Genomic DNA, 24,462 nt, shown 5'->3' on the forward strand with positions numbered 1-24,462 from the left:
GTAAGGAAGAAGTTGTCATTGTGGGGAACCATTGGTTAGGGGAAGAGAGGAGTGTGACTTTCAGCTTAATAGAAAAAGTAACTTAGTTTTGTGCCATACTGTATTTAGAATATACTATAAATATTGTAATTTTAATCTGTCAAATAGACCACCAACATCTATGACTGGAGCCATGGGTTCTGAACTGGGAAGAATAACATTTGTCTTTGAGACCCTCTGTTCAGCTGACTGTGTTCTGTATTTCATGGTGGTAAGTGAAAGAGGGGCTTTCAAAGGTGGGTTTCTAAGCTTAGCATTTTCTTTCAAGTGTCCATTCATGCAAGTTGGGATAAGAATCCCATTTTTCTTCCCATTCTTAGGTCCTTGCAAAAATTTAAAAATATCAAAAGAAGTCACTAATGTGCAATACAGCCCACAAAGCAAGCTTGTGTTCCTTATGGGGAGGACTGAACAAGGGGGCTCATGTGACTGACGGAAGTGAGGGAATATTAATCTGGTAAAAACTCCTTCATAGAGATATGCCACCAGCACAATGAAAATTCTCCTCTAATAACCATTCTGTAGCTCAAAGCAGCAGGAAGGAAAACCCTGTATTAATAAGTGAGGGTAGAAAATAATAGGGGTGTAGGGCATTAGGAAGAAGGAAACTCTTCACTGTTTAATAATTGTTGACAAAGGACTTTACTATGTGCATGTCATAATTTTGCCCAATTTTTTCTAGATGCCTTATACATTTCAACTCTTAGCTTGAGAAAAGTAGCAATACAAAATTTATTAAGACCTTGTGTGGGTATTAGAAAGTTGTTGGCTAAGACTTTAATACTTTAAGTAGTGACTTCATAGACACAGTTTTTGCTTTTTCCCTAATAGACTTTTAGTAGCTAGTTAGCAGTCTGTTAACAGTTTGCTCTGTGATATGTAAGTTAGATAAAGATTTAAATATTTATTTGTGATTACTACTACCTTCAAGGAAGGCAGACTATTTTCTTCTGCGGGGGGGGGGGAAGGACTTTGTCATAGTAAAAGAAGATCATGAATAATCTTCAACACATCCATTTAATACAAACAAATAACCAATAACTCTTCAATTCCCAGGTCTGCCTCCCTATTTCTTTAATCTGTTAGTTTTTTTTCATACTCAGTGTCCTTGCTGAGGTCCAGACTCCCATTATTTCTCAATAGCCATCTATATCCTTTTTCTCCGCATTCTCTCATATATGCTGTTGTGAAAATTATCTTTATAAGCATAAAAACGGTAGTGGAGACCTCCACGACAAATATGCCTCCTTTCCCTTGCTGGTTGGTCACTGCCTATGGCAGTGGCTTTTGAAGTGTGGTCCCTGGACCAGCATCACCTGGGAATTTGTTAGAAATATAGATTTCTCAGCCCCATCCTAGTCTTAATGAGAAGCTCTGGTGATAGGGCCCAGATATCTGTATTTTAGACAGCCACAGGGGTGGTTCTAATATCAACTAAGGTTTCAAAACCAATAGGCTCTGAATATGCTTAAAATTTCTTAGTATGACATCAGCGTGGCTTTTTGTTCTCTTTGCCCAGCTTCTGTTTACCAAGTCCACTGTTACTACTCACACCTCTTTAGACACCGTGAATTCAATAGAGGAATACCCTGTACTTCAGTTCTCATGCCTTGGCACTCTAAGCTAGAATGGTTTTCTTCCTTTTGCTCTCTTGTCTAGTGAACTCCCACTCATAATTCAAGAGCTGCTCAAACTTCACCTCTTCTGGGAAGCTTTCTCTTAATCCTTTAAATAAAATTAGCCGCTCTCTCCAGCGTGCTCCAAAAACTCTTCGAGAAAACTCTATTTTCATTATGTGATTGTATTGATGTTTTTGTCTCTCTCACTTGACCAAGCACTCCTGAGGAAAGGGATCACAGCTATTTATTTTCGTAAATCAATCTTAGAGTTTTTAGCTCATAGCAGAATCTGTTAGTTTTCTTTCCTCTCTGTTTGATTTGGTTTTCTCACAGGATTTTTTGTATTGTCAATTAAGTAGTGTATAGAAATGCTTTCAAAACCATGCAGTGTTTTATCAAGGTAAGATGGCATTATTTGTGATAATAAATTCTATTATTGGAATAAATATCTAGAAAGATGATGTCCAACAGAGCACTGTCTGTGTATTCTGAGCTGCTTTTAAGAAGTGGCATGTATGGTGGTTTGGTCATTTGGTAACGTGGGGAATTCTGTAATGTATGACAAACACATTCTGTTCTTCCTGTCTGTAGTGTGAACTCAAGACACATCTCTTCACAGCATATTTGATTACTTTATAATGTTTGACTCCTATGTTTATATCATAGAAAGAAACAGACATATCTTGAGCTTATGCCACCATATTGTCAACCTCCCAGATTATGTAACAGAAGCTCATCCAAATTTCTAGGTCATCTATTAGGGTTTCTGTAGGGACCACTAATTAGAAAATTCAAGGCTAGCTTTGGTTTTCACTTCAAATTAATTAGATGTGTATTATGTTATTTGGTTGACTTACTGTATTTGTTTTCTAATCATGTTAATGACAGCATATTGGTTAGAATGTCACACATATGTAGAATATTCTAAATATTGAATTTAGCTAAGGAAATCAGAAATAAAATATTACACAAATTCTTTTGGAATTCAAGTTTAAGCAGAAGAAGATTCTTTGGACTTAAAATAAGATTCTGGTTAATATGCACTTAGAAAAGCCTGGAAGTTGCAATTGTAAATCAGGGGGAACTTAGAATTCCTGTGCAAGAGCTGCCTATCAGAATTTCTCAAGGAAAAAGGCAAACATGGAAAACCTTGCTATTCTGTGAGGAGCCTACAAGTTTACTCTGAGAAGTTGGAGGAATTATGTTTTCCCTTTGAAGTGTATTTCCTTTTTTTAATTTTTTTAAAGATTTTATTTATTTATTTGACAGAGAGAGAGAACACAAGCAAGGGGAGCGGAAGGCAGAGAGAAGCAGGGTCCCCACAGGGCAGGGAACCCAATGCGGGTCTCGATCCCAGGACCCTGGGATCATGACCTGAGCCGAAGGCAAACGCTAACCCACTGAGCCACCCAGGTGCCCCTGAAGTGTATTTCCTAAGCTAGAGTCACATGCACACAGACACATGCACACACACCCTTAAATGTACTCTACTTTCAGACTTCTTTCAGGTTATATTGACAATGTGGTTGAAAATTGTAAATACTAAGCTTGTGAGTGCTTGTGTAGACTTGAAGGGAGGTTTTGAGAGTTCTAGGGTGACGTGTTCTGCAGATAAATATTCACTGACCCTACAGGGGTTATTGTAATGACACATATTTGTAATGTATACACATGTATATTAATCCTTAGTTTGTGCTTTTTTAAAATATTTTTCTACTATATATTAGGATATTAATAGAAAAAGTACCAATGTGGTGGAATCATGGGGTGGAACCAAAGAAAAGCAAGCTTATACCCACATCATATTCAAGAACGCAACATTTACGTTTACATGGGCATTCCAGAGAACCAATCAGGGTCAAGATGTAAGTTCCAAACACTTTTTTTTTTTTTTAAATACAAAGATGGTGCTCTCAATGGAAATTTTACAAAATGATCACTCAAATCTCTTGGAGGAAAAGACTTAGTTTTTTTATTGATGTGGGATCAATCATTTGGTTATGGAGTGGATTTGCATAAAAATGGTATATGTATTTTTTGAGAGCAAGAATGTATGAAATTGAATAACACAGTGTATCTTTGGGTTGTTCTACACTAAACAGATATTTTTGCTGAAAACTTAAAGAAAATCTGATTTTGTAGTTACTTAAAAACATATTTTTAAAACTTTCTAAGACTTTGAGAAGGCTGGTGACTGTCTTCCTCTTTTTCTGAATGATCTGACATTTGTCCTGGAGCCATCAACTGGTGTTGGTTTATTATTTCATTGTACTGATATCGCCTTTTATAGCCTGGAGAGTGTGTATATACACACAATTGGGTTTACGCACAGAATTACTTATTTTCCTTTACTGCCCCTGCTAGAGTAGACCTTAATCCCCCCCTAAGTAAGTTCCGTTGTATGTTTCAATAGTAGCAGGATTGTTACTTTTGCGGATCTCTATAGATATGACCTTCCCAAGGTGAAAACAAGATAAACCACTTAAAGCTGTGGTGACAAATGCAGAACATTTTCTCTTTTCTCTTTGGGCTTTCACTGGGGAACCCATTCCTAGATATTACTTGACTCTAATTGTTCTTGATGAGTGTTCGGGTTACCATCACATGGGGCATGAACATGCTGTGGAATGCTTCCTCGTCTTCCTGTTGTCTTTACCCCAGACAAAAAACATCAAGTAGTCTAGGGTAGCTCTGTTCTCTACTGATAAAGTGGTGCCCACTGCCTGGTGAGAACTGGATCTTAATTGATCCAGTGTTACAAGAAAGAAAAGTATAGTTAGACCCAGAGATTTGCCTCTGCTATGCATCCCTTCACTAGAAATCCGTACAGAGGTCAGAGAAAGTATTGGAGAGAGAGAAAAAGGCCCAAAGGGGTGGTGCGATGGCATGACAGTTAGTGTTTGGTGAGGACCAGTGTCCTAATCTTTGAAGACTAACCCCTCATCGAAGTCTACCACTTGTTACACTGCAAACATCCTATACCAGTTTTTCCACATGTAAAGCCTCTATTTATGCCTGAGTTTGTACCAACTATGACAGATCTTGCAGTGATTGCGGCTAACCTCTTGGAACTCCATTACTATGGAAATTAGCTCCTAGTGTTAATATTTAAGATTTTTTTTTAAAGAACCAAGAAGAAATAATATTAATCCGCTATTGATTATAAACTGTTAGGCTGGAACACTCTGCTTATTTTGGTGATAGCAACACAAAACAATCTGGTTGTACAATTAAGCCCCAAGGCAGAAGTCATTACTTTCTGCTCTCTTTTTAGAATAGACGGTTCATCAATGACATGGTGAAGATTTATTCTATCACTGCCACTAATGCAGTTGATGGGGTGGCGTCCTCATGCCGTGCCTGTGCCCTCGGTTCTGAACAGTCGGGCTCATCGTGTGTCCCCTGCCCCCCAGGCCACTACATTGAGAAAGAAACCAACCAGTGCAAGGAATGTCCCCCTGACACCTACCTGTCCATACATCAGGTCTATGGCAAGGAGGCTTGTATTCCATGTGGGCCTGGGAGTAGAAGCACTCAGGTAAGTGAGTGTGTGTTTCGGTTATCCCCAGGAAAGCACACTGTAACAGGAACACTCACAAGATCCCCTTAATGCTTGTCTGGGAACTACGAAGTAGTTCTATTTAGAAATATGGCCTTTTCATTCTTGTTCTTGCTTTCTCTCTTCTTACATTTATTAAGCACTTGAACACATATTATGTGCCATGAAAGTTTTAGCTCCTGGGGGCATAACATATTAAGAAAAGCACCCAAATAAAAATGCTTTCTGAAAATATTAAAATTGATTTTTGTGTATTCTGTTAAGGTAGAGTGAGTAAACTACTTCTGTAGGTTGGCCATAGGAATATATGGAGGCCAGCAAGTATGTCTTAGAATATTTTAAGGGCAAAGGTTGATGCTATTTTATGGGTGAAGGAGAAAGTAGTTTTATTGTCTGTTGAAACCGGCGTAACAGGGACTTTTGGCTATTTATTAAAATACCTTTCTACAAGAAACTGGTCTTAGAATAACTTTGCTCTTACTTTAAACAATGCTGATTTTTCTGAACTCTGCCTTGGAAAAATCTACTTATTGTTTGGAAATTCTCTATATTCATGTGATAAAATTCTAACTAAGACAAAATTACGAAAAGAGTTTTTAAACATAGAAGTTTTTTTGAAACACTTTTCATAGCAGCTAATATTTCCTTTTTTCCTACATACATATATATATATATATATTTTTTTTAATTTCTTAACCTTTAATCAAAGGACCACTCAGTTTGCTATAGTGACTGCTTTTTCCACCATGAAAAAGAGAATCAGAGTTTGCATTATGACTTCAGCAACCTCAGCAGCGTGGGCTCGTTAATGAATGGACCCAGCTTTACTTCCAAAGGAACCAAATACTTCCACTTCTTCAATATTAGTTTATGCGGACATGAGGTGAGTGCTGGCTGTCAGAGTGAGATGGAGCTGTAGTTTAGCTCTGATCGAGTTGATATTTTCTGTGTGGATGGCCCAATAAAAACTTCTACGGAAACTAACAACCAAATGTCAGAAACTGAGCTGTGATTGCTTAAATCCCATGCTGCCTCCCAGCACGTTGGCAGCTTTCTGCAGCAGGGCCGGCCTTGTCTGTGTCTCCGTCCATCAAAGCACTCATTACCCAGCCCCTGGGAGCCCAGAGCTCGAGTTAGGGTGTAGGAACTTGAAGGAGCTTTCTTTTTTGTCCAACTGGTTTGGGCTTGTTGGTCCCACCTATTTTTTAGGCAGGTAGTTTTGGTTTGAGAAAGTTCTACTGTTCCTTATAGTGTCCCTTTTCTGTTTTAAAAAGAAAAAAGACTTCCAAGAGGAAGTTTGTCCAAAAATTAAAAAGGAGGTAAACAGGGAACAAATGTCAGCTGATCAGGTAGCATCTGCTAATAAATACTGGGATCTCCTTGTTCTGTGGGAAGAAGCTTTAATTAATGCTGGTAATGGGAAAAGTTACAGGACTATATGCCCAGTATTTTTATACATCTACGAGGCTAGGATTGGGAAGTACATGTATGTATACACCTTTAGCAAAGATGAAAATGTAATAAGACATTTCCTCCATGTTTTTTTCCATATTAACTCTGATCTCTCCAGTGGTCTTCATTATGAGATGCTGTGCCAAACTTTGTGCGAAGGAAATAAAAAGAGATCTGATGACCACAGACATTTTCAGGCAAAAAGATCTGTAAATTTTACATGGTGTGGTGTTTGTCCTGTTCTGATTTTACAGGGAGTGATCTAACACACTTGGTTGGTTAGTCACTCAGTTCATTCAATAAATAAATACATATTAAATACCTGTTCTGCTAAATACTAAGTGAAGCAGTGAATGAGATTCATTACATTATGTATTAATTTCTTTTTGTCCTTACGCCTGTGTTAACACTGTCTTGCCTTCCCTCTATCCCCTCTTCTCTTCTGTCCTCTTTCTTTCACTTTCCTTTCTTTAACTATTCTCATTCCTTTCCTTTTATTGCTGTTTTCCTCTTTCCTTCCTCAGTAGTTTCTCTCTGATCTTTTCCATTGTTTTCCTCTTCTCAGCTTTAACAATTTAAGCTTAGTAACAATATATTGTACCTGTGTTGTGGTGAGAAGGCTTAGCGGAGGGAGTACATTTTATAATTTTGGACTGCTGGCTGCATGAAGAAAGATAAATCTATGTTCCTTTCTTTGTGCCCACATGCGCTTACTCTACATCTAAGACCAATAAAATCATCTTCCTTTTTCCCTTTATACATTCCTACATAGAAATTATAAAGCTGTAGTTGCTTGCAGTGGGACTATAGTATATTTAAACAGTCTTCCAATTTTTATAAATTGTATATTCCAACTGAATAAATGATTTAAAAACAAACTCCTGGGATGCCTGGGTGGCTCAGTCAGTTAAGTGTCTGCCTTCGGCTCAGGTCATGATCCCAGGGTCCTGGGATCGAGTCCCACATTGGGCTCCCTGCTTATCAGGGAGCCTGCTTCTTCCTCTGCCTGCTGCTCCCCTTGCTTGTGCTCTCTCTATCTCACAAATAAATAAGTAAAATCTTAAAAAAAAAAAAAAAAAGTAAACTCCTGTATTCCCTTTAATTTCCTGTGTAGTTGAGTAGTACACATCATTGAATCTGAGTAGCTGAATAAAGACACTTGTAGTGACCAACTATTAAGAATTCAGATGGTGTCCTAAGATTTTGCTGCAATAAGACTTTGATGCTTTATTCTTCAGACTTCACATTATGTTTCTGCAACAGTAGGCTGATAAAGGAGAAGGAAGAGCACATCTTTTTCTTTGACAGTAAAACCTTCACCAGGAGTTATCTGGTCTCTTTGAATGCATTGTTATCCTTTGAATGGAAGGTTTCATGGGCGACTTTTAGTTCTTAAGTCAGGTGGCTTAATCCAGCACAAATGATGCTTGTAGTTGGAAGAGCAGTGCAGCCTTGAATTTCTATATTCATTATAATTTAAATGACCCTGGTTAAACATTAGAATTCCTCAAGAGCTTTAAAAAAAAAATGCCAGTGCCTGGGCATATCATTTAAAGCAGAATCTCTGCTGTGAAGAGAGAGCCACTGCTCTATTAGGGTCAAGAGCTCCATATCAATTAAAGCAGAATCTCTGCTGTGAAGAGAGAGCCACTGCTCTAGTAGGGTCATGAGCTCTCTGAGATCTAATGTAAGGACTGAGTCTTCCGTAAAACCTCCTTATGACTTTATTTTCCTAGGGGAAGAAGATGGCTCTTTGTACCAACAATATAACAGACTTCACAGTGAAGGAAATGGTGGCAGGATCAGATGATTACACAAATTTGGTAGGAGCATATGTATGCCAGTCAACTATTATTCCTTCTGAAAGTAAGGGTTTCCGAGCAGCCTTATCATCACAGTCCATCATTCTGGCAGATACCTTTTTAGGTAAGCTTCATTTGGTTCCTATATGCATGCATGCAATTATTCTAAAATTACAGCACTGATAACTTGTCATTGTGTTGGTGTTTGCCTTAGATGATGAAGGCCACAGGTAATTCTAAATCATCACTTTGTAACATGGTTCAAAAGCCCCTACAGTTAAGATCTATTGGTCATTCTAAGTGAGTGCAAGCATCTGCTGAATTTATGTCTTAAGTCATATGTGACAGGATGTTTTCTGAGAGTCTGTGCCTTTCATCAAATTCTCTAGAAGTTTAAGAAGCAGAATAAGTTTAGAAACCAAAACTATAACCAAAAGAACGGTAAACAAATATTGTGTAAACCTAAATCATAATATCACCACCAGTTTTCATAATCTTTTCTCATACCAAGAGGAAGCTGGGGTGACACTTAGCAAAGGTGAGTGTGCTGAGCTTTATTCCCCGTCTATCCTTTCTGTGTTTGTGGACTAGAAGGCATGGGAAAGATTTAAGAATGACCTCTTAGTGATTTTTAGGGATCAAGTTCATTAGAACCTTTGGGATGGTGATATAACATATAACAGTATAACAATTTAACAAGCTTCTTAGGTGATTCCGATGTACATCAGTTTGGAGGACCATTGTTATTGATGCGAGAGGAAGTTAGCTTTAATTTTCAGCACCAAGGTCAGTTACCAAGCTTGTGCTCAGTGTCAGAACTCCATGCCAGGAGAGATGGCTGTTATTGCTTACCTTTTGGCTCTGCTGTCATTTTGTCTTCAAGGGATGGGGAAAATGCCTGACTTTTAGATTAAACAAACTTTGGAGTTACTTTCTGGAAATTATTGGGTACAAATTTTTTTTTGTTTTCTCAGGTGTGTCTTGAGTGAAAAGCCGTATTAGCAAAATAGCCCAGCTCGTGCTACAAAACTTATCAGAAGCTGAGAATTTTAATAATGTCAGGATGCTGAAATGTTAGAGCTGGAGGGGGCTTTAGAGATCATCTCAATTATTTCATGCATTTTACAGATTTAGGACATAAGGCCCAGGGATGTGAAGTGACTTGAGCAAAATTACAGAGCTATGGAGTAGAATCTTTTCTTTTTTATTCTTTAGAGTTTGGAATGGTTCTTCATCTTACCTTGAATGGATAGATTTAATACAATATTTCTGGTCAAATGATGGTATCAGAGTAAAGCCGCTTTCTATTCAGATACACAGAGACTAAATAAATCTAATTTTTCTGTATTGCTTAATAGCTTCTTTTTTATTGTCGTCTAGGAGTGACCGTTGAAACTACATTGCAAAATATTTATATAAAAGAAGAAATGTTCCCAGTTTCCCCGAGCCAAATACCAGATGTGCATTTCTTTTATAAGTAAGTGAAGATGATGCTTCCCTTGACTATTTTAATCAAAAGAATGTCCCTTCATGGTACCTAGCATAGTAGCTTATTATACTTAATAGATACTCAATGGTTGGTTCTTAAATGGAAGACTTAGTATAAAGTAGAAAAATGAAGTATTTTGAAAGTGTTACATAAGTTCTGATATGTATAAATATATATCTTTTTTCTGATTATCTATATTTTATCTATATCTGTTTTTTCTGTGTATTCTTTTTTGTCTATTATATATTTAAATTATTTTAAATTAGGCAATAAAGAGACTCTACTTCCTTGTCCAGGCAGTATTTGTAATTCACACTTTTCAACATCAGCAAAATTAGATACAACCTCCCTTCCCTTCAAAAATTTTTGTGGTTATGACTTTGATTATAATTATGGTAACTTGACTAAACACCTTGATGATAGCTTATTCCTTTACCTGAGAAAATAGTCCACTTGTCCTGGGCAGTGAAAGTAAATGAGCTCAGTTTGTATTTAAATTCTTAATTAGTGAACTTGGACAGATTTTTCTTTTTCATTGTTGCATAGAGTGTGGGAGCAGCTATACCCGGGGTATTTATGTCTTTGTGATCTGTGTCCTGTCTGTTCTGTAAAATGCCATTTGCCCTGTAACAGGTCTTCTACAACTACAACATCTTGTGTCAATGGCCGGTCAACTGCTGTGAAAATGAGGTGCAATCCTACTAAACCAGGAGCAGGAGTGATTTCAGTCCCCAGGTATTCTTAATTCTGTGTGGTTATTTCACATTTGTATTTATTGTGAGGCAGCAAAACTCTCTAGAATCTTACTATTTTAAAACATATTCTCTAGGAATGCCAAGCAGAAAGAGAACAGAAGAGTATGTAGATTTTTTGTTATAAGGATGTGCTGAGCGTTTCTTAAGAGGAATAGGTCTTCACCAATCTCAGTACTTCCCAGTCTCCTCAATGACATAATCTCATCCTGTTTGCCTAATAGTCGTGAAAATTATTTAAGTAATACATAATTATTGTGTTTAGATCCTTGTATTTATTCATAGTGGTTAGTCCCAATTTCCTTAAGACCTGGGTGATACATAACCTGGCTTATAGTTCTTCATCAACAGTGAACTGTCTTGGTGATCTAGGTGGAAGTAATCTGCCCTCTGAATCATAGCTTCTTTCTCTGTGAGAGGGTAGGGGCCAGGGAAGATGTTTTGTATGCCCCATTTCCAGCTCCTGCGTTTTCTGATGAATGGTGGCAGAATCACCAAGGTAGAGTCTTACCTGTAGAATACATAATACAGTTCGTTTAACTTACTGGCATTGAGGCAACAGCTCTCCACAGTCTCAGTCTGACTAACACAGTCCACTTGGGTGGGAACACTAGGAGAAAATGAGCAATTTCATGGACTCAGAACTGTCAGCTTACCTACTGCTTTCATGGTGTGAGCAACACTAAATGTCTGCTGATTTTCATTCTTTGCATTTATTCCTTGTTCTGTATATAGATTATTTCTAATCTTTGTGCTGGGTTAAGGTGCCTTTGGGTTACAGTTTGACTTGTAGGTTTTTCTCCATCAAGCTAGCAAAAGTGTGTATTTTCAAAAAATAAAATGATTAACTTAGTCTTGCTTTTGATTGTTTCATGATAACCCTTGAGAGATTTGAAACTATTCTGCTTATGTCACCGCAGTGTTGGAAATCAGTGGTCTAAGCGTTGTGTTACCTACTTGGTATCTTAAAAATATTAACAGTGCTAACCATGTTGTGGGTTTACCTTGGGACATAAAGGTACACTAGTATTCACCTCTCACCAGCTGTGTTTCTCTGGTTCTCATGCATTTGGGAATTAATTTTTCTTTTCACCTTTTCAAGGTGAGAGGAGTATGTGATGAGAGGAGAACATAATGAAAGGTAATAGACATCAGTGAAAGAGACAGAGGGAGCCTGATGCATGATGTGCTGGAGGATCCTGGGGCCAGCATCCAAGCTGGAGTCAGGGCAGCACACCACACTTGGTTTATGGGAAGGTGTGTTTAGAGTTGCTTTAATTATTCCCCAGTATCCCACCACATAGCTTTGAGTTCAGATGTTTCTTCTATTTATGGTAGCAGCTATGAGATCCTATTTTTGGACTTATTAACTAGTCTCTCTGAGTCTGGCCTTTAGGAGTTTCCCTGGATGGCTTCCAAAGCCTTCTCCAGGGCTCTGGCTCAAGCACATAATATGACCAAAGATAAAATGTGTCCTTTAGAAAGTATCTCATGCTCACCCTCCCAAGGTTGGTTCTGATGTTTTAAGGTAAAAAAAAAAAAAAAAAAAAGTCTCATGATGTTAAGTGATAGCATTTAGAAATTTAATTTTTTTTCCATGTAAGGAGAGGAAAAGTAAGTTTTTCCTTTGACCTCTAGCAGTTTGTTCTATTTATGGTATTTAGCTGTCTTTGCCAGGGTTTCTCAAGATCACCTGTAGCAGAATACCTTGGGGTGTCTATTTTAAAAATCAATTTCTAAATCTTTCCTGAACCCAAAAGAATCTCTTGAGTTTGAGCACAGGAATATATTTTTTTAATACAAGGCAATTCTGGGGTGCCTGGCCGGCTCAGTTGGTGGAGCACAAGACTCTTGATCTCAGGGTCGTGAGTTCAAGCCTTACGTTGGGGGTAGAGATTACTTAAAACTAAAATATTATTTTTTAAAAGCACAAGGCAGTTCTGATGCAGATTAAAATTTTGGAGCTACTAATCTTAATCCACGTTTTGGTATTTTGGTGATTTGGCTTCGTTTGTTTTTTGAGACAAATTCTCAAACTTTGTTCTGCAATTTAGTTTTCTGAAAAGCTAATTTTAAATGTCTTGGTCTACAGGGTAGTCCTTCACATGTATTTGATAAAACTATATATAATTATGATGCACATTGAGGTTTGAGGACCACTGCTCTAGGAAACTGCTGGAACCCTACAACCTAAGGTGCTAATCTTCAGTTCTTGCTTGAATCAGTTCCCCATGAGGGCACAAGGGGGAGCTCTGGGATCAGCATATGAAAAAGAGCAGCTTGTTCTGAAATAATTAGAATTTTTTTTAGCTTTGGGACTGAATTATGATTTCCTACTAACAGTAAGGAAATGTTAATAGAGCCAGGTTTCTCAGGCTACTTTTGAAGAGGATTTACTTTGCAATTTTTGGCAGTTGGGGGTGGGAGGAGCTTTAAGATCTCCAGAAGAGGGAGGAAGGTGCTAACCAGGCACTTGCCTTGAAAAATCTCATATGCTGTGACCAAGAAGTCTCAGAAAGCAGACTTTGGCAGTTTGGAAGGGATGCCACCCCCGGGAATTCTCCTCTGTTGGCCAAGAATCTTGGCAAAGCTGGCAAATGAGACTTGAGTAATAGTGATGTTGGTTGGGGCTCTGAAGCTTATGATCTGAGAAAATGTCATTAAGTCCCTTAGCCCTGGGAAAGTAAGAATGTCTTAACAGAGTGTGGATGGGCAGGAGAAAAGGGACAAGGTGTGTTCTCTATGTATCTCATGGAGGGAATAGCAAATTATCAGGGCCTCCTACTAATCTGCAATTGGAAAACTGCGTCCTGTCTGTTTGGTCTGGCAAATGCCTTTGGTTTCTAATTCCACAAAGTGTCTGGGGGGAGTGAGACATTTTAGATTAAAACTTAGCAACATTGTGTCTGTGGCAGAAGAAATCTGAGAGCCAGAGTGCAGTTTTGGGGATTTCTTGGTACAGTTTGTATCTTGGCCAGCAAATGAATTTCTAACAAGTTAGAGTGCTGATAGCCCTAAATAGGTCACCCTCCAGCCTCTGCTTAAGAAACTTTCCAAACCTTTAGTCATGATCCTAGGTGGTTAGAAAAACTGAAGGTTCTCCTTTCTGTAGGAAAAATTTAGACCTAAAGATTGTGTCCAAATCGTTCTTTCAAATAGATGAGAGATTTCTGTGAATTGAAAGGTTATTAAGAAATTATTAGAAAATGGGCAAAAGGAGTCATTTTTGCTCTGGTAATAGAGCTGTCATAGCTCATGAGAGACCTGAGTCAGACCCATTTACTTGACACATTAGGGAACACTGAGGATCTGGGGTATACAGCTGTGGTGGCACAGTCAAGATGGAATGATGCCCTATGTCTGTTGTTCTTTTCTTCCCATCGTATTTTCATCTTGCCATTTTTTCCCTCCAGTTCTTCATAGGTAGAGATTTACAAAGAAGCACAGTAAGCAAAGAGGCAAATATCACATTATCTGGGGGATAACTCAATTGATCTGCAAGTTATTGGTGCCGTGTTTAACATGAGTCATCCTTCCTCCAGCGAGGTCGTCTTTAGTAATTACATGAGTTAGAGGAAAATCATCATCCTCTCTTTCTCTTTCTCTTTCTCTCAATTTATATAACTATATTTAACTGCTTGGATAGTTTATAAATCAGTCTAAAACTGTTTTGCCAAAACCTCCTTCAAAATCCAAATTCATCTTTATCGTAAGTGTAGCCTCGGCCTCAGAGAGTCAGGCTAGCGGATGGTTCAGGGCCAAGTGGAGAGGGACTGCTACCCATTAAAAAAAAAAAAAAAAAAAGCGTAGCCTCTGAGAATATTGTATCTCACAAAAGGGATGCTTCAGCGGTCTGTCCTGATAGCATTCAGAGGTTGAGCATGCCAGGGCTTTATTCCACAGGCTCTGATTTAGAGTTGTTCTGTCAAAGTCACTGGACCTGTAGGACGCTAGTGTTTTCTTTGGTCTTTGGCAAGGTCTGTTGCAGCCAAAAAGTCTATCCATTTTAAGGTGGTAAAAGCCAGAGGATAATGATTGGTTAAATGGAGTCCTTGTTTTCCTTTTCCTCTGAACCATTTATGGACAGAGAATAGATATCTAAATCTGTACAAGTTAAATTTAAAAGGCAATAGAATTTAAAAGATTAAAGCCAAGTATGTTCTTAGAACAATGAAAAGTGAGGAGGCATATAAAAGCACTCTGAGCATAAGTAGAAACCGGTTATCATCAAGAAATGGAAAAATTCTACAGAATTGTGAAAATTCTACAGTTCAAACACTAATGAGTAATGTTAGGACATAAAAGGATCACAGAACACTCATAAAGTTTAAGGATCCATTTTGAAATAAGGATGATAAAACTTTGACAGAGTTTGCAGACCTGTAGATAAGAGGGACTGGGGAGTGTCGGCGAATGTAGTTTGTCCAGGTCTTGATCAGATTCTGGCTTTTGGTAATTAACCCAGGAGAGAATCTGCAAACAGCGAGGTTTTTGCAGGAGACTGGTAGAATTTTATATCCCTTGGATGGAAGAGGAATGGAACAAAAAGTCTTACGTTCAAGCTCTATCATAAGTGATGTATACTCCAGCCTTAGGGCAAACAAAATTGGAGCAAGATCCAAAGCCATTTTATGGGCCCCATGCAAGAAGGCTTTCTGGGCATTGGCATTCTCAGCAGAGAAAGGCTGAGCTTTCTCAGAAGCCAGAGCCGAGGGGCGATACCAGCAGCTGGTCAGAGAGCATCACCCATGCCAGAGGATGCCAGTCTCTGACGTCCAAAATTGGGAAACCCCAGGAAACCCAGGAAAAGCTTCACATAAAAGAAGCTGTGGGACAACTGATCTCTGACACCAAACGAGAAAAGTTCTAGGCCCTTAAGACTATGGCCTTCTCCCCAGTCTCTTGAGACCAGCTCCAGAATGGTCAGAACCATACTGACCACGTATGTGAATTTTAACTTTGGAGTTTGAATAAGGTTTAGGCAACAACAAGTTTACATTGTTTCCTCACCATTAACAATAGGTTGAGGGTTGGGTTGTAATAGTTCATAAGAAAATAAGATTATTGTCCATGAATTTTTAGTATGAACCAAGGAGATCCTGCTTTAGGTGAGAGCATTCATTTAAAGGGGGACACTAATAACTTGTAGCTCCATTCACTTTCCTCCCAGAATGTGTATCCCATTTTAGAATCCAAGATAGAACTTCCCCTTAAAAGAAGATTCACCTTAATTCTTACACGTTGTCGGTGCTGTCCTGATTGGTAAGGCGATTCCAGAAGCAAATGAGGAAACTAGAAAGTCTTCCTCATTTAACGGTAAAACCACATTAAGGTGCCCTTTGAGTCGATGGTGGTTTCTTCACCTAGGATTCACAGCCAGGGCTCATCCTGGGGAGCTCGAGCCTTGTGTGCCCAAAACGTCCATGATTCCCGTGCTGCTCTTCAGACCCCTCCTTGCTGGTGTCTGTGGTGATCTTGTAGACCAAAAATTATAAAAGAAGCACAATTAGTGACACCTTTCGAAAGCCAGTGTGGAGGGGTTGGAGATGATGGTGACTCAGGTCATCAAAAGGTTTCACATATGTGGCGATAAAGCATTTGTCTACCTTACTATATGTTTTTTGTTGTTGTTCTTAGTAGAAGAAAATCTTTTTGTGTTTTTTCTCTTGCATCTTTTTTTTTTTTCTATTTTCCTTTTACATATAAGCACTATTGAAATGAGTACTGCTTCCTACATCCTTGTCACTTCTTACAGAAGGCCTGATTCAAACTGTGAAATTTGGGTTTCTAACAAAGAATCAAATTTGGATGTTCCACATTTTAAATGATTCGGTGGGTTGAAAGAATTAAAGAATTGATTCTAAACTAAACTACTTTTAACCTAAGAGTATATTTTAAAAAGTGAAGTCTACCAGGGAAAGGCAGTGAATCATTGCAGTATTTTGACACTTAATGGCAACTTTATAAGTTACATCAATGTCTTGATTTTTCCCCCCATTTCTGTAGTTCTACCAGTTCTTTAGAAGGTGATGTGCATTGTTAATAGTCTTTGCTATTTTGCAGTACTTGAAACTTGCCCAAATTGTTCTCTCATTTTGTCCTTTATAACCACCCTATGAAGGCAGTGAAACAGACCTTTCACTTCTGCTAAATTACAAATATGAAACAGCGGGGGGAGGGGCTGAGTCAGTTGGGGAAAAAACACAAAATCACTTGCAAGTCCAGCAGGAATTATAACCCGAGTTTTCTCTCCAGAGGTTTTTGCAACTTTAATTAATTTTCCCTTTTCTTTTTTATTTGTTGAGTTTTTTTTCCCTCAAACTTAACCAGACTTACTCTTTCATTTTCCTAAGATAAACAGCCCTCACTGCCCTTGAAAATGTGCCTGTGTTGGAAAGATAAAATAATTTGGGAAGGAGAGAATTGAGCAGGAAAGTATATTGGTAATTTATGCTAAATGATCAAAAAGTTAATTACCTTTAAAGTTTCAATTTATTGTTATGCAACTAATTGTGTTCTTGAAGAACTTTTCTAATTGGTTACCCAATTTTTTTTCAAAAGTGCAATTTTGAGGTGATTTTCCTGATGTAGAAGGTGAGAAATAGTGATAATTTTTCCAGTGGTATGTTTTTCATCTGTTGTACTTAGCTTTTTAAAAAAATCTCTTTTTGTTTCTTCATCTGAATATACTTTACTGCCTTTTACAAACAGAAATTAAGGCAGGTAAGAGTAAAGTCATTTTTCCAAAGAGTCCCCATTCAGCACTGTTCTTAGCTCTAACAGTGCTGAACCTCAATTTCCGAAGCACGTTACACAGAGCTACGCTTTTATTTCCATCCCACCCATGATTAGTTTATGCATGCAGACATTTGGAAGGATAGTCATATTAAAATGTAGTCAGTTTTTAGGCACGTAGATTTTTGTTTCAGTGTTCATATTGTAGGGTGCCCTTAGAATATATACTAGAAGTATGAAATTTTACTTTGCTGGTAGACCGAAAATTAGTTTTAGACTGCATATCATCAGAAAGGCACCTGAAGTTACAACTTAAAAAGGGGTGTTTTGGGGTTCTGCCTTTTATTGTGTGTCTGTCTTTTTGCCCCAGGTGTTTCGAGACACCTTCACTCAGCAGCAGTAAGGTCTAAAGAAGGTTTCCAGGGCAGTGCCGTGTATGTACACAGCTTAAGGGAAGTAGAGTAGACACACGAATGAAACAGTATTCCCCGAGCTTTAATGAATTCATGAACAAAACAGCCATTCCCACCAGAGCCTTTCCAAATAACTTCTTGCTTCAATCAATAAGGATTCTGTACACAGTAGCAGCAGGTTAATTTCTGAGCCCTGCTGTGTTTATCTGTCCCTAAAATGAAAGCGGCAAGTTGACATAATAGACCCACGTACCACAAAGCAGTTTAGTCTCCACTCAGGCCCCGCTTGGTGGTTGGTTCTGTGCAATCTTGCACCTGTGTCTAAACCCCCTCCATGGTCACCACCTCTTGAAAGTGTCATCGTCAGGCTGAGGAAACCCTGGTTTGCATGGTCATTTGCATCACTGAGCTATGTGGACTTGATAGTTGACTTGTTTTTATACTTCAGGCAATTTTGATTTCATGTTTCTCCACACCCCCTCCCCCAGACTATGGTCCTATTCGTCATTCTGTTCCTGGGAACCACTGGCTAAGTACATTACTTCAAACAGAAATGACACCTCCCTTCTCCCACCTAGTTCCTGCCTGTATGCCTAGTGCCCACCCACTGCTCTGCTCTTGAAGGTGTTGTGATAATGACCAGCTTGTAATTCCCTTCCAGTTCATCTACCACTTCATCCCACCAGCACGCATTCCCTTGCTTTCTTCCTTTCTCTGCTGGCTAACTCTTACTGAATATTCTAGATTTGTCTTAGGCATCCCTTCCACCAAGAAGTCTTCCCAGAGCTTTTTTTTGACATTATCTCTGTCTCTCCTTTAAATTTTTAAAAAATAGCTTTATAGAGTTACGATCCTCATGCCATACACTTTGCTTACTTAAAACAGACAAGCCAGCAGTTATTAGTATATTCATAGATATGCACAGTCTTCACCATAGTCATTTTTAAGAGCTTTTCATCACCTTGAAGAGAAACCCTAGACCCTTTAGCTTTCACCTCCCTATACCTTAGCTCCCTTCCAAGCCCCTAGCAACTACTAACTTACTGTTTTTATAGTTTTTCTTATTCTGGACTTTCATAAAAATAGTATCATTTTTTTAAAATAAAGATTTTATTTATTTATTTATGAGAGAGAGAGCACAAACAGGGGGAGCAGCAGGCAGCAGGAGAGGGAGAAGCAAGTTCCCTGCTGAGCAAGGAGCCTGATGTGGGGCTCTATCCCAGGACCCTGGGATCATGACCTGAGCCGAAGGCAGATGCTTAACTGACTGAGCCACCCAGGACCCCCAATAGCATCATTTAATATATAGAGTTTATATTCTATATGTTAGTAGAAGATTCTGTATATTAGTAGAAGATTTATATTTTATATATTAGTAGAAGATAGGCTTCTTCTACTTACTGTATTTTCAAGGTTCATCCAAGTTGGGGCGTGTATCAGTTCTGCGTTCCTTTTTATGGCCTATTCCCCTGAATGATTATAGCACATTGTGTTTATCTGTTCATCTGCCGATGGACTTTAGAGTTGTTTCCACCTTTTGGCTCTTATGAGTAATGCTCCTACGGACATTAATGTACAAGTTTTTGTGTGGATATAGGTTTTTATTTCTCCTGAATTTTTATCTAGAAGTAGAATTACTGGATCATGTGGTAACTCATTTTAATGATCCGAGGAACTACCAGCTTGTTCCAAAGCAGCTGAACCCTTTACATTCCCATTAGCAGCGTTTGGAGTTTCTAATTTCTTGACACGTCCGCAACTCTTGTTATTTTCTGTTTCTTTGATTCTAGTAGGTGTGAAGTTGTTTTCTCCCCTTCCGATGTTCTGTTTGTTTGCTTTCTCCGCACCCACACATTGCTTTCCAGGATGCAGTGGGCACTCAAATGTTGATTGGACTTGACTGAATGTGGTATAAGAGCTGCCATTTCATTTTTTATTTCAGCAAGTGCCCAGCAGGCACCTGTGATGGATGTACATTCTATTTTCTGTGGGAGAGCGCTGAAGCTTGTCCTCTGTGCACAGAGCATGACTTCCATGAGATTGAGGGAGCCTGTAAGAGAGGATTTCAGGTAAGGAGCAAATCCATCTAAGCAGATCTATGTGATTGAAGAGAAATTGACTAGTCTGGCGTCCCTGAAATCACAGAAACTCAGGTTCAAAACCATGGCTAAGGCTTATAGTTAACTTAATGTCACATTAGTATGCATTTAAAATCAAGTTTGGAAGGTGAACTCCCACATGCTGGGGTAGCTCATGGTGCACACTGGCATTGGGGGAAATATACTGTGTAAGGGAGTTGTAGGCTGTGGGTATTTATCTGGATTCTAAAGAAATGGTATCATTAAACCAAGATGTGATTTATATAATGCAGTTATAGATATAGTTAAGATGGGGATGGTATAACTCGTTCACTAAAGCGTACCTAAAGAGTAAAGCATGTATCTGGACATCAGGCCTATCCCATCCTGATGACAGTGTTCAGAAATCCCACCAGAATCCGACTCAATGATGCCAGTTCCCCGATAAGGTTACCACCATTCGGATTACGTTTAATATATTTCTCTTATCGTTAAATTTTTTTGAAAACATGATTTTTAGTTACTGACAAATATTCTATTATATACATATTGGGATTTAATAAATCTCCTGTTGGACATTGGAGAAAAATTCAAGAAGTCTTTTTTAAATAACTCTGTAATGAACGTCCTTGTTGGAAATGTGTTATTTGTTTAGAATTTATTATGAGAAAGAGATTAATTGTATCTAAGCAGCTGGACATTTTTAAGGCTCTTGATACATATTACTGACTTGCTTTGGTGGTATCGTTTCGCACTTCTGAAAGTCGTGTCTGAGAGTGCTTAGCGTGCTGTACTAGCTTTGAGGAGTACCGTATGAAAACACAAACTTTTCCTCCTTCAAGATGACTTCCCACTTCAACCTCTCTGAATTCTATTGAAATGACAAGAGAAAAACACAAATGATAATAAATCACTGCTGGTGGTGGTAACCTCAGTGGGGAATTGGCATCAGAGAATCAGATTCTGATGGGATTTCTGAAAACTGGGATGCAGATGAAATAGGCATGATGTTCAGGTCACCTGGAGTGGGGAACATGCTAGAACATGCAGAAGGCTCGCGGCATGAGGGGATCAGAGAGGGAGCACTGTTCTGTCCAGGAGAGTCTGGAGGAGCATGTCATTGGCAGGTCAGAGGGCAGGAGTACAAGAAATCGGGATGTGCCACCTCATCTCCTGCGCTCAGAGTATTAGCGGCAGTAGCCTTTACCTCTAGGAAAAAAACACAGAACTTGTCTCTGATTAGGGATTTTTCAAACTGTAATGACAGTGAACCTATACTAAGAAATACATCATACAGCAAAGCTAGTACACAGACACCAATGCAGACACATAGCAATATGCCTAAAAACGAAATTAAATTTCATGGAACAATACTTATTTTCATATTTTCTGATAAAGTCTAAGCATAAAGGTCATATAAAATGTATTCTCATGAAATAATTGAATACAAAACAGGAAAAGTCCCCAGATGGACAACACGTAAACAAAAATTAGGAATGTTTTATTTCATTTATCAAGTGTGCTTGCCTCTGGATAGCTCCTTACGGTTGAGAGGGCATGTAGATGGCACTGCTCGTGCACCGGTGAGCCAGTTGCTTGTTAACATTTTTAAGTGGGTCAAGGGTGAAAATTCTTGGCTTACAAAAAAACATGGTTTTAGTCCTTATAATAATAATGATACACATTTTATGTCTCACAGTGGAAATTCTTCTTTATCGTTTCTCTAAAATGGTGATACCCTTATCATTTTCTTAAAGAATAAAGGAGAAATGGATGCCTTCCCTTCTTTGGCCACCAAGTTCAACTCAAGGGCTTTGAAAAGTCAGATGACTTTTATATAAACATTCTTTAATATTCAGCATTTCTCTTCTGGAAAGTAATGATGAGAAGGTTAAGACCATGAGGTTGGAACAGTCTCTCTAATTTCATTCAAAACGCTCTTTATTGACAAAATTCGGTTCAGCATGTTACAAGAATGGAACAGATAGTTACAAGGTGATTCTTTTTAAATATTTGTTTCTGCCTTAAAAATAATCTTTAGGAACACTTTGATGTGTTTGTCATATTGAAATATATAATTTCCCTCCTATAGTTCTAAATTTAACTTGAGAAATAGTTAAATATACATTTCGGCTATACTTAGATATCAGTTTTGAAAATATTTGCCAAATGAGATCAGGCTTCAGTTAGAAACATAGAAATGCCATTCCGAAGCTTGTGCAGCTTGCTTAGTGTGTTCAGTTGCACCAGCAAAACAAATGGGCATGACCCAGTAAGTGGGTGTTTACTTCCAGTCTCTGAATAAAATATTTTAAAATATTTTTAAAAGTCTGCTCTTCAGTCGTAACACAAATGACAGCTTTCACTCTTTTTCATTACTCTTATCCCGTGGGGGATTGTGCCAAGACTCCAGTGAATGCCTGAAATCATGGATAGTACCAAATGCCATGAATACTTTGTTTTTCCTTTTACATACATACACACCTCCCTGTGATAAAGTTTAATGTCTAAATTAGGCACAGTAAGAGATGAACAACTGATGATAAAATAGAACAATTATAACAATATATAGTAATGAAAGTTATGGGAATGTGGTCTCTCTGTCAAAATATATTGTCCTGTGCTCACCACTGTGATGATGTGAGATGATAAAATGTCTGCGTGATGAGATCAAGTGAGGGGAATGACATAGGCACATGACAAAGCATTAGGTTGCTATTGACTTTCTAATGATAAATCAGGAGAAGCATGTGCTTCCTATTTGAACTCACAGAAAGTCAAACTGTAGGTAAGAGGGAGCTATGGTAGGTTCACGAGCAAGGGTAGATTTCTTTGGATGCCAAAAGCTTCATGAGTGAGAAAATACAGTGATTGCAAAATATTGCTAAAGGTATCATTTAAGTTTTTAAAATTGCACTGTATTTCCTGCTCCATCCTTTACAGGTTTTCACTCTGTATTGACTAAGAGTATATTTTCCCAATTCTGTAACTATATCTAATCCAGGTATGTATGAAGTTAAATTTACACATTACAACAGGTCCTCCACAGAGAGGGTTGCAAACTAGGAGAGTGGCACAACTTGTGGGGAAAGTGCTCTTATCAAATTGGATCTTAGAAATCTATACCAGGTTCTCAGTGTGTAGTAAGCATTACTTCTAAATGTCATGCAGTCGTAAAGATTTGAAGAGATACCATGTTATCACTAAGAGGGATATTTTAAAGCTTATCATCAAATTTATCTCACCCTGTTTGCAAAATATCCCACCATGCTAGAAGAATACATATTTTCAGCTGCAGAGTCAGCCATTTTCTCCTTTGCCAATGACATGTGACTGGATGAAGGGGTAAGGTGTTCTAATTAATAGTTATGGGATGACTGAGAAATTTTGCCAATAGCTTGATCTTTTTTTTTTTTTTCTTGAACAATTTGAGGAGCTTATGGAAAAGTTAAGTGTTCTGGGTTTACAAGTATCTTTTTGATTTGGAGTTTTAACATTTTGTTTATGACTGTCATTAGACATTAGAGCTTTGCCATTTTCACTGACTGTTGCACATTTGATGAAACCATATAAAGTATTGCATGGTCTTTTATTTTTTTTGTTAGAACGCACTTCAGATGAAGCCAACATGTGTTGACTAGAGTTAATGTTTTTCTATTGTTGTTATTACCCTTAGAGATGTAGCATTTGTATTTGAACATAACCCTCATTTCTCATCTCATTCTTACAAACATAATGTGACCCATTTTAAAAGTGTTTTTTACATTAAATTTAATGAAAATATTAACGTTGTCATGCAGGGAAAAAAAAAACCTTCAATTACTAATGTCCTTTCTAAAAAACATGCTGAGAATTCTTATCCAAAACTTGATTGAAACTTTTCCTTAAAGTAAATACCTTTCTCCTGTACTTCGTGTTTAATTGCAGAAATGTGTGCGTGCATGTGTGTGTGTACAATAAAATTACATATTATTATGTTATCCTTCTGTTAGGGTATTGCTAAAGTGACCATCGGACACCAGAAAATTTAATCAGACACAATGGTTAAAAAACTGAGTCTTCTATGTCATTTAATCTCACTAGATACAGTCATCAAACAAATTGGTACTGGTCATTGTATTTGTTGAAGTATAAAAGGAAGCATGCACTGTACTCTAATTCTTGTTTCTGGTTAGTGTTATTTGATCTATTTATTTGAAAAAAGTCATGGTTGATATTCAGTATATTGATTTCATTATTCCCTAGTTAGTTGCAACTTGCAGTTTGAAAAACATTGTCCTAACAGCACTGAGTCATCTGCTTTGGGAGGATAAGAATAAGGACCAGCTGTGGGCAGTGATGACCCAGAATAATGCATGGGCAATAAGGGTGCAGTCTGTGTGCCTGCCCCAGCACCACTTGCCCGTCATGGTGCGCCTGCACGTCCTGGGTCCAGAGTTTGCTCTTCTTCCCAGGGGAGATGTTTGGTGGGGGAAATGGACCTACATCATGGGTAGGTGAAACCCATGACAACCTAAGCTTTCA

At 38.2% G+C, this 24,462-nt stretch overlaps 1 protein-coding gene across 10 annotated transcripts in view; it reads left to right on the plus strand.

Annotated features, from left to right (window-relative positions):
• The window catches only part of ELAPOR2 (endosome-lysosome associated apoptosis and autophagy regulator family member 2), a 251,496-nt gene that overhangs the window by 211,804 nt on the left and 15,230 nt on the right, over positions 1-24,462 (plus strand). For 9 of the 10 annotated variants that reach the window (XM_087861112.1, XM_087861118.1, XM_087861114.1 and 6 more), the window contains 8 exons: positions 148-250; positions 3,386-3,523; positions 4,933-5,196; positions 5,927-6,100; positions 8,406-8,595; positions 9,852-9,948; positions 10,594-10,695; positions 19,803-19,929. In XM_087861112.1, coding sequence (XP_087717238.1) covers positions 148-250; positions 3,386-3,523; positions 4,933-5,196; positions 5,927-6,100; positions 8,406-8,595; positions 9,852-9,948; positions 10,594-10,695; positions 19,803-19,929 — 1,195 coding nt within the window. The remainder of the gene's footprint in view (positions 1-147; positions 251-3,385; positions 3,524-4,932; positions 5,197-5,926; positions 6,101-8,405; positions 8,596-9,851; positions 9,949-10,593; positions 10,696-19,802; positions 19,930-24,462) is intronic. The other variant, XM_087861119.1, reaches the window with a different exon arrangement.

The sequence above is a fragment of the Ursus americanus genome, chromosome 3, assembly GCF_024610735.1.
Source record: "Ursus americanus isolate L20-20 chromosome 3, mUrsAme1.1.p, whole genome shotgun sequence".
In the NCBI taxonomy this organism is placed as follows: domain Eukaryota; kingdom Metazoa; phylum Chordata; class Mammalia; order Carnivora; family Ursidae; genus Ursus; species Ursus americanus.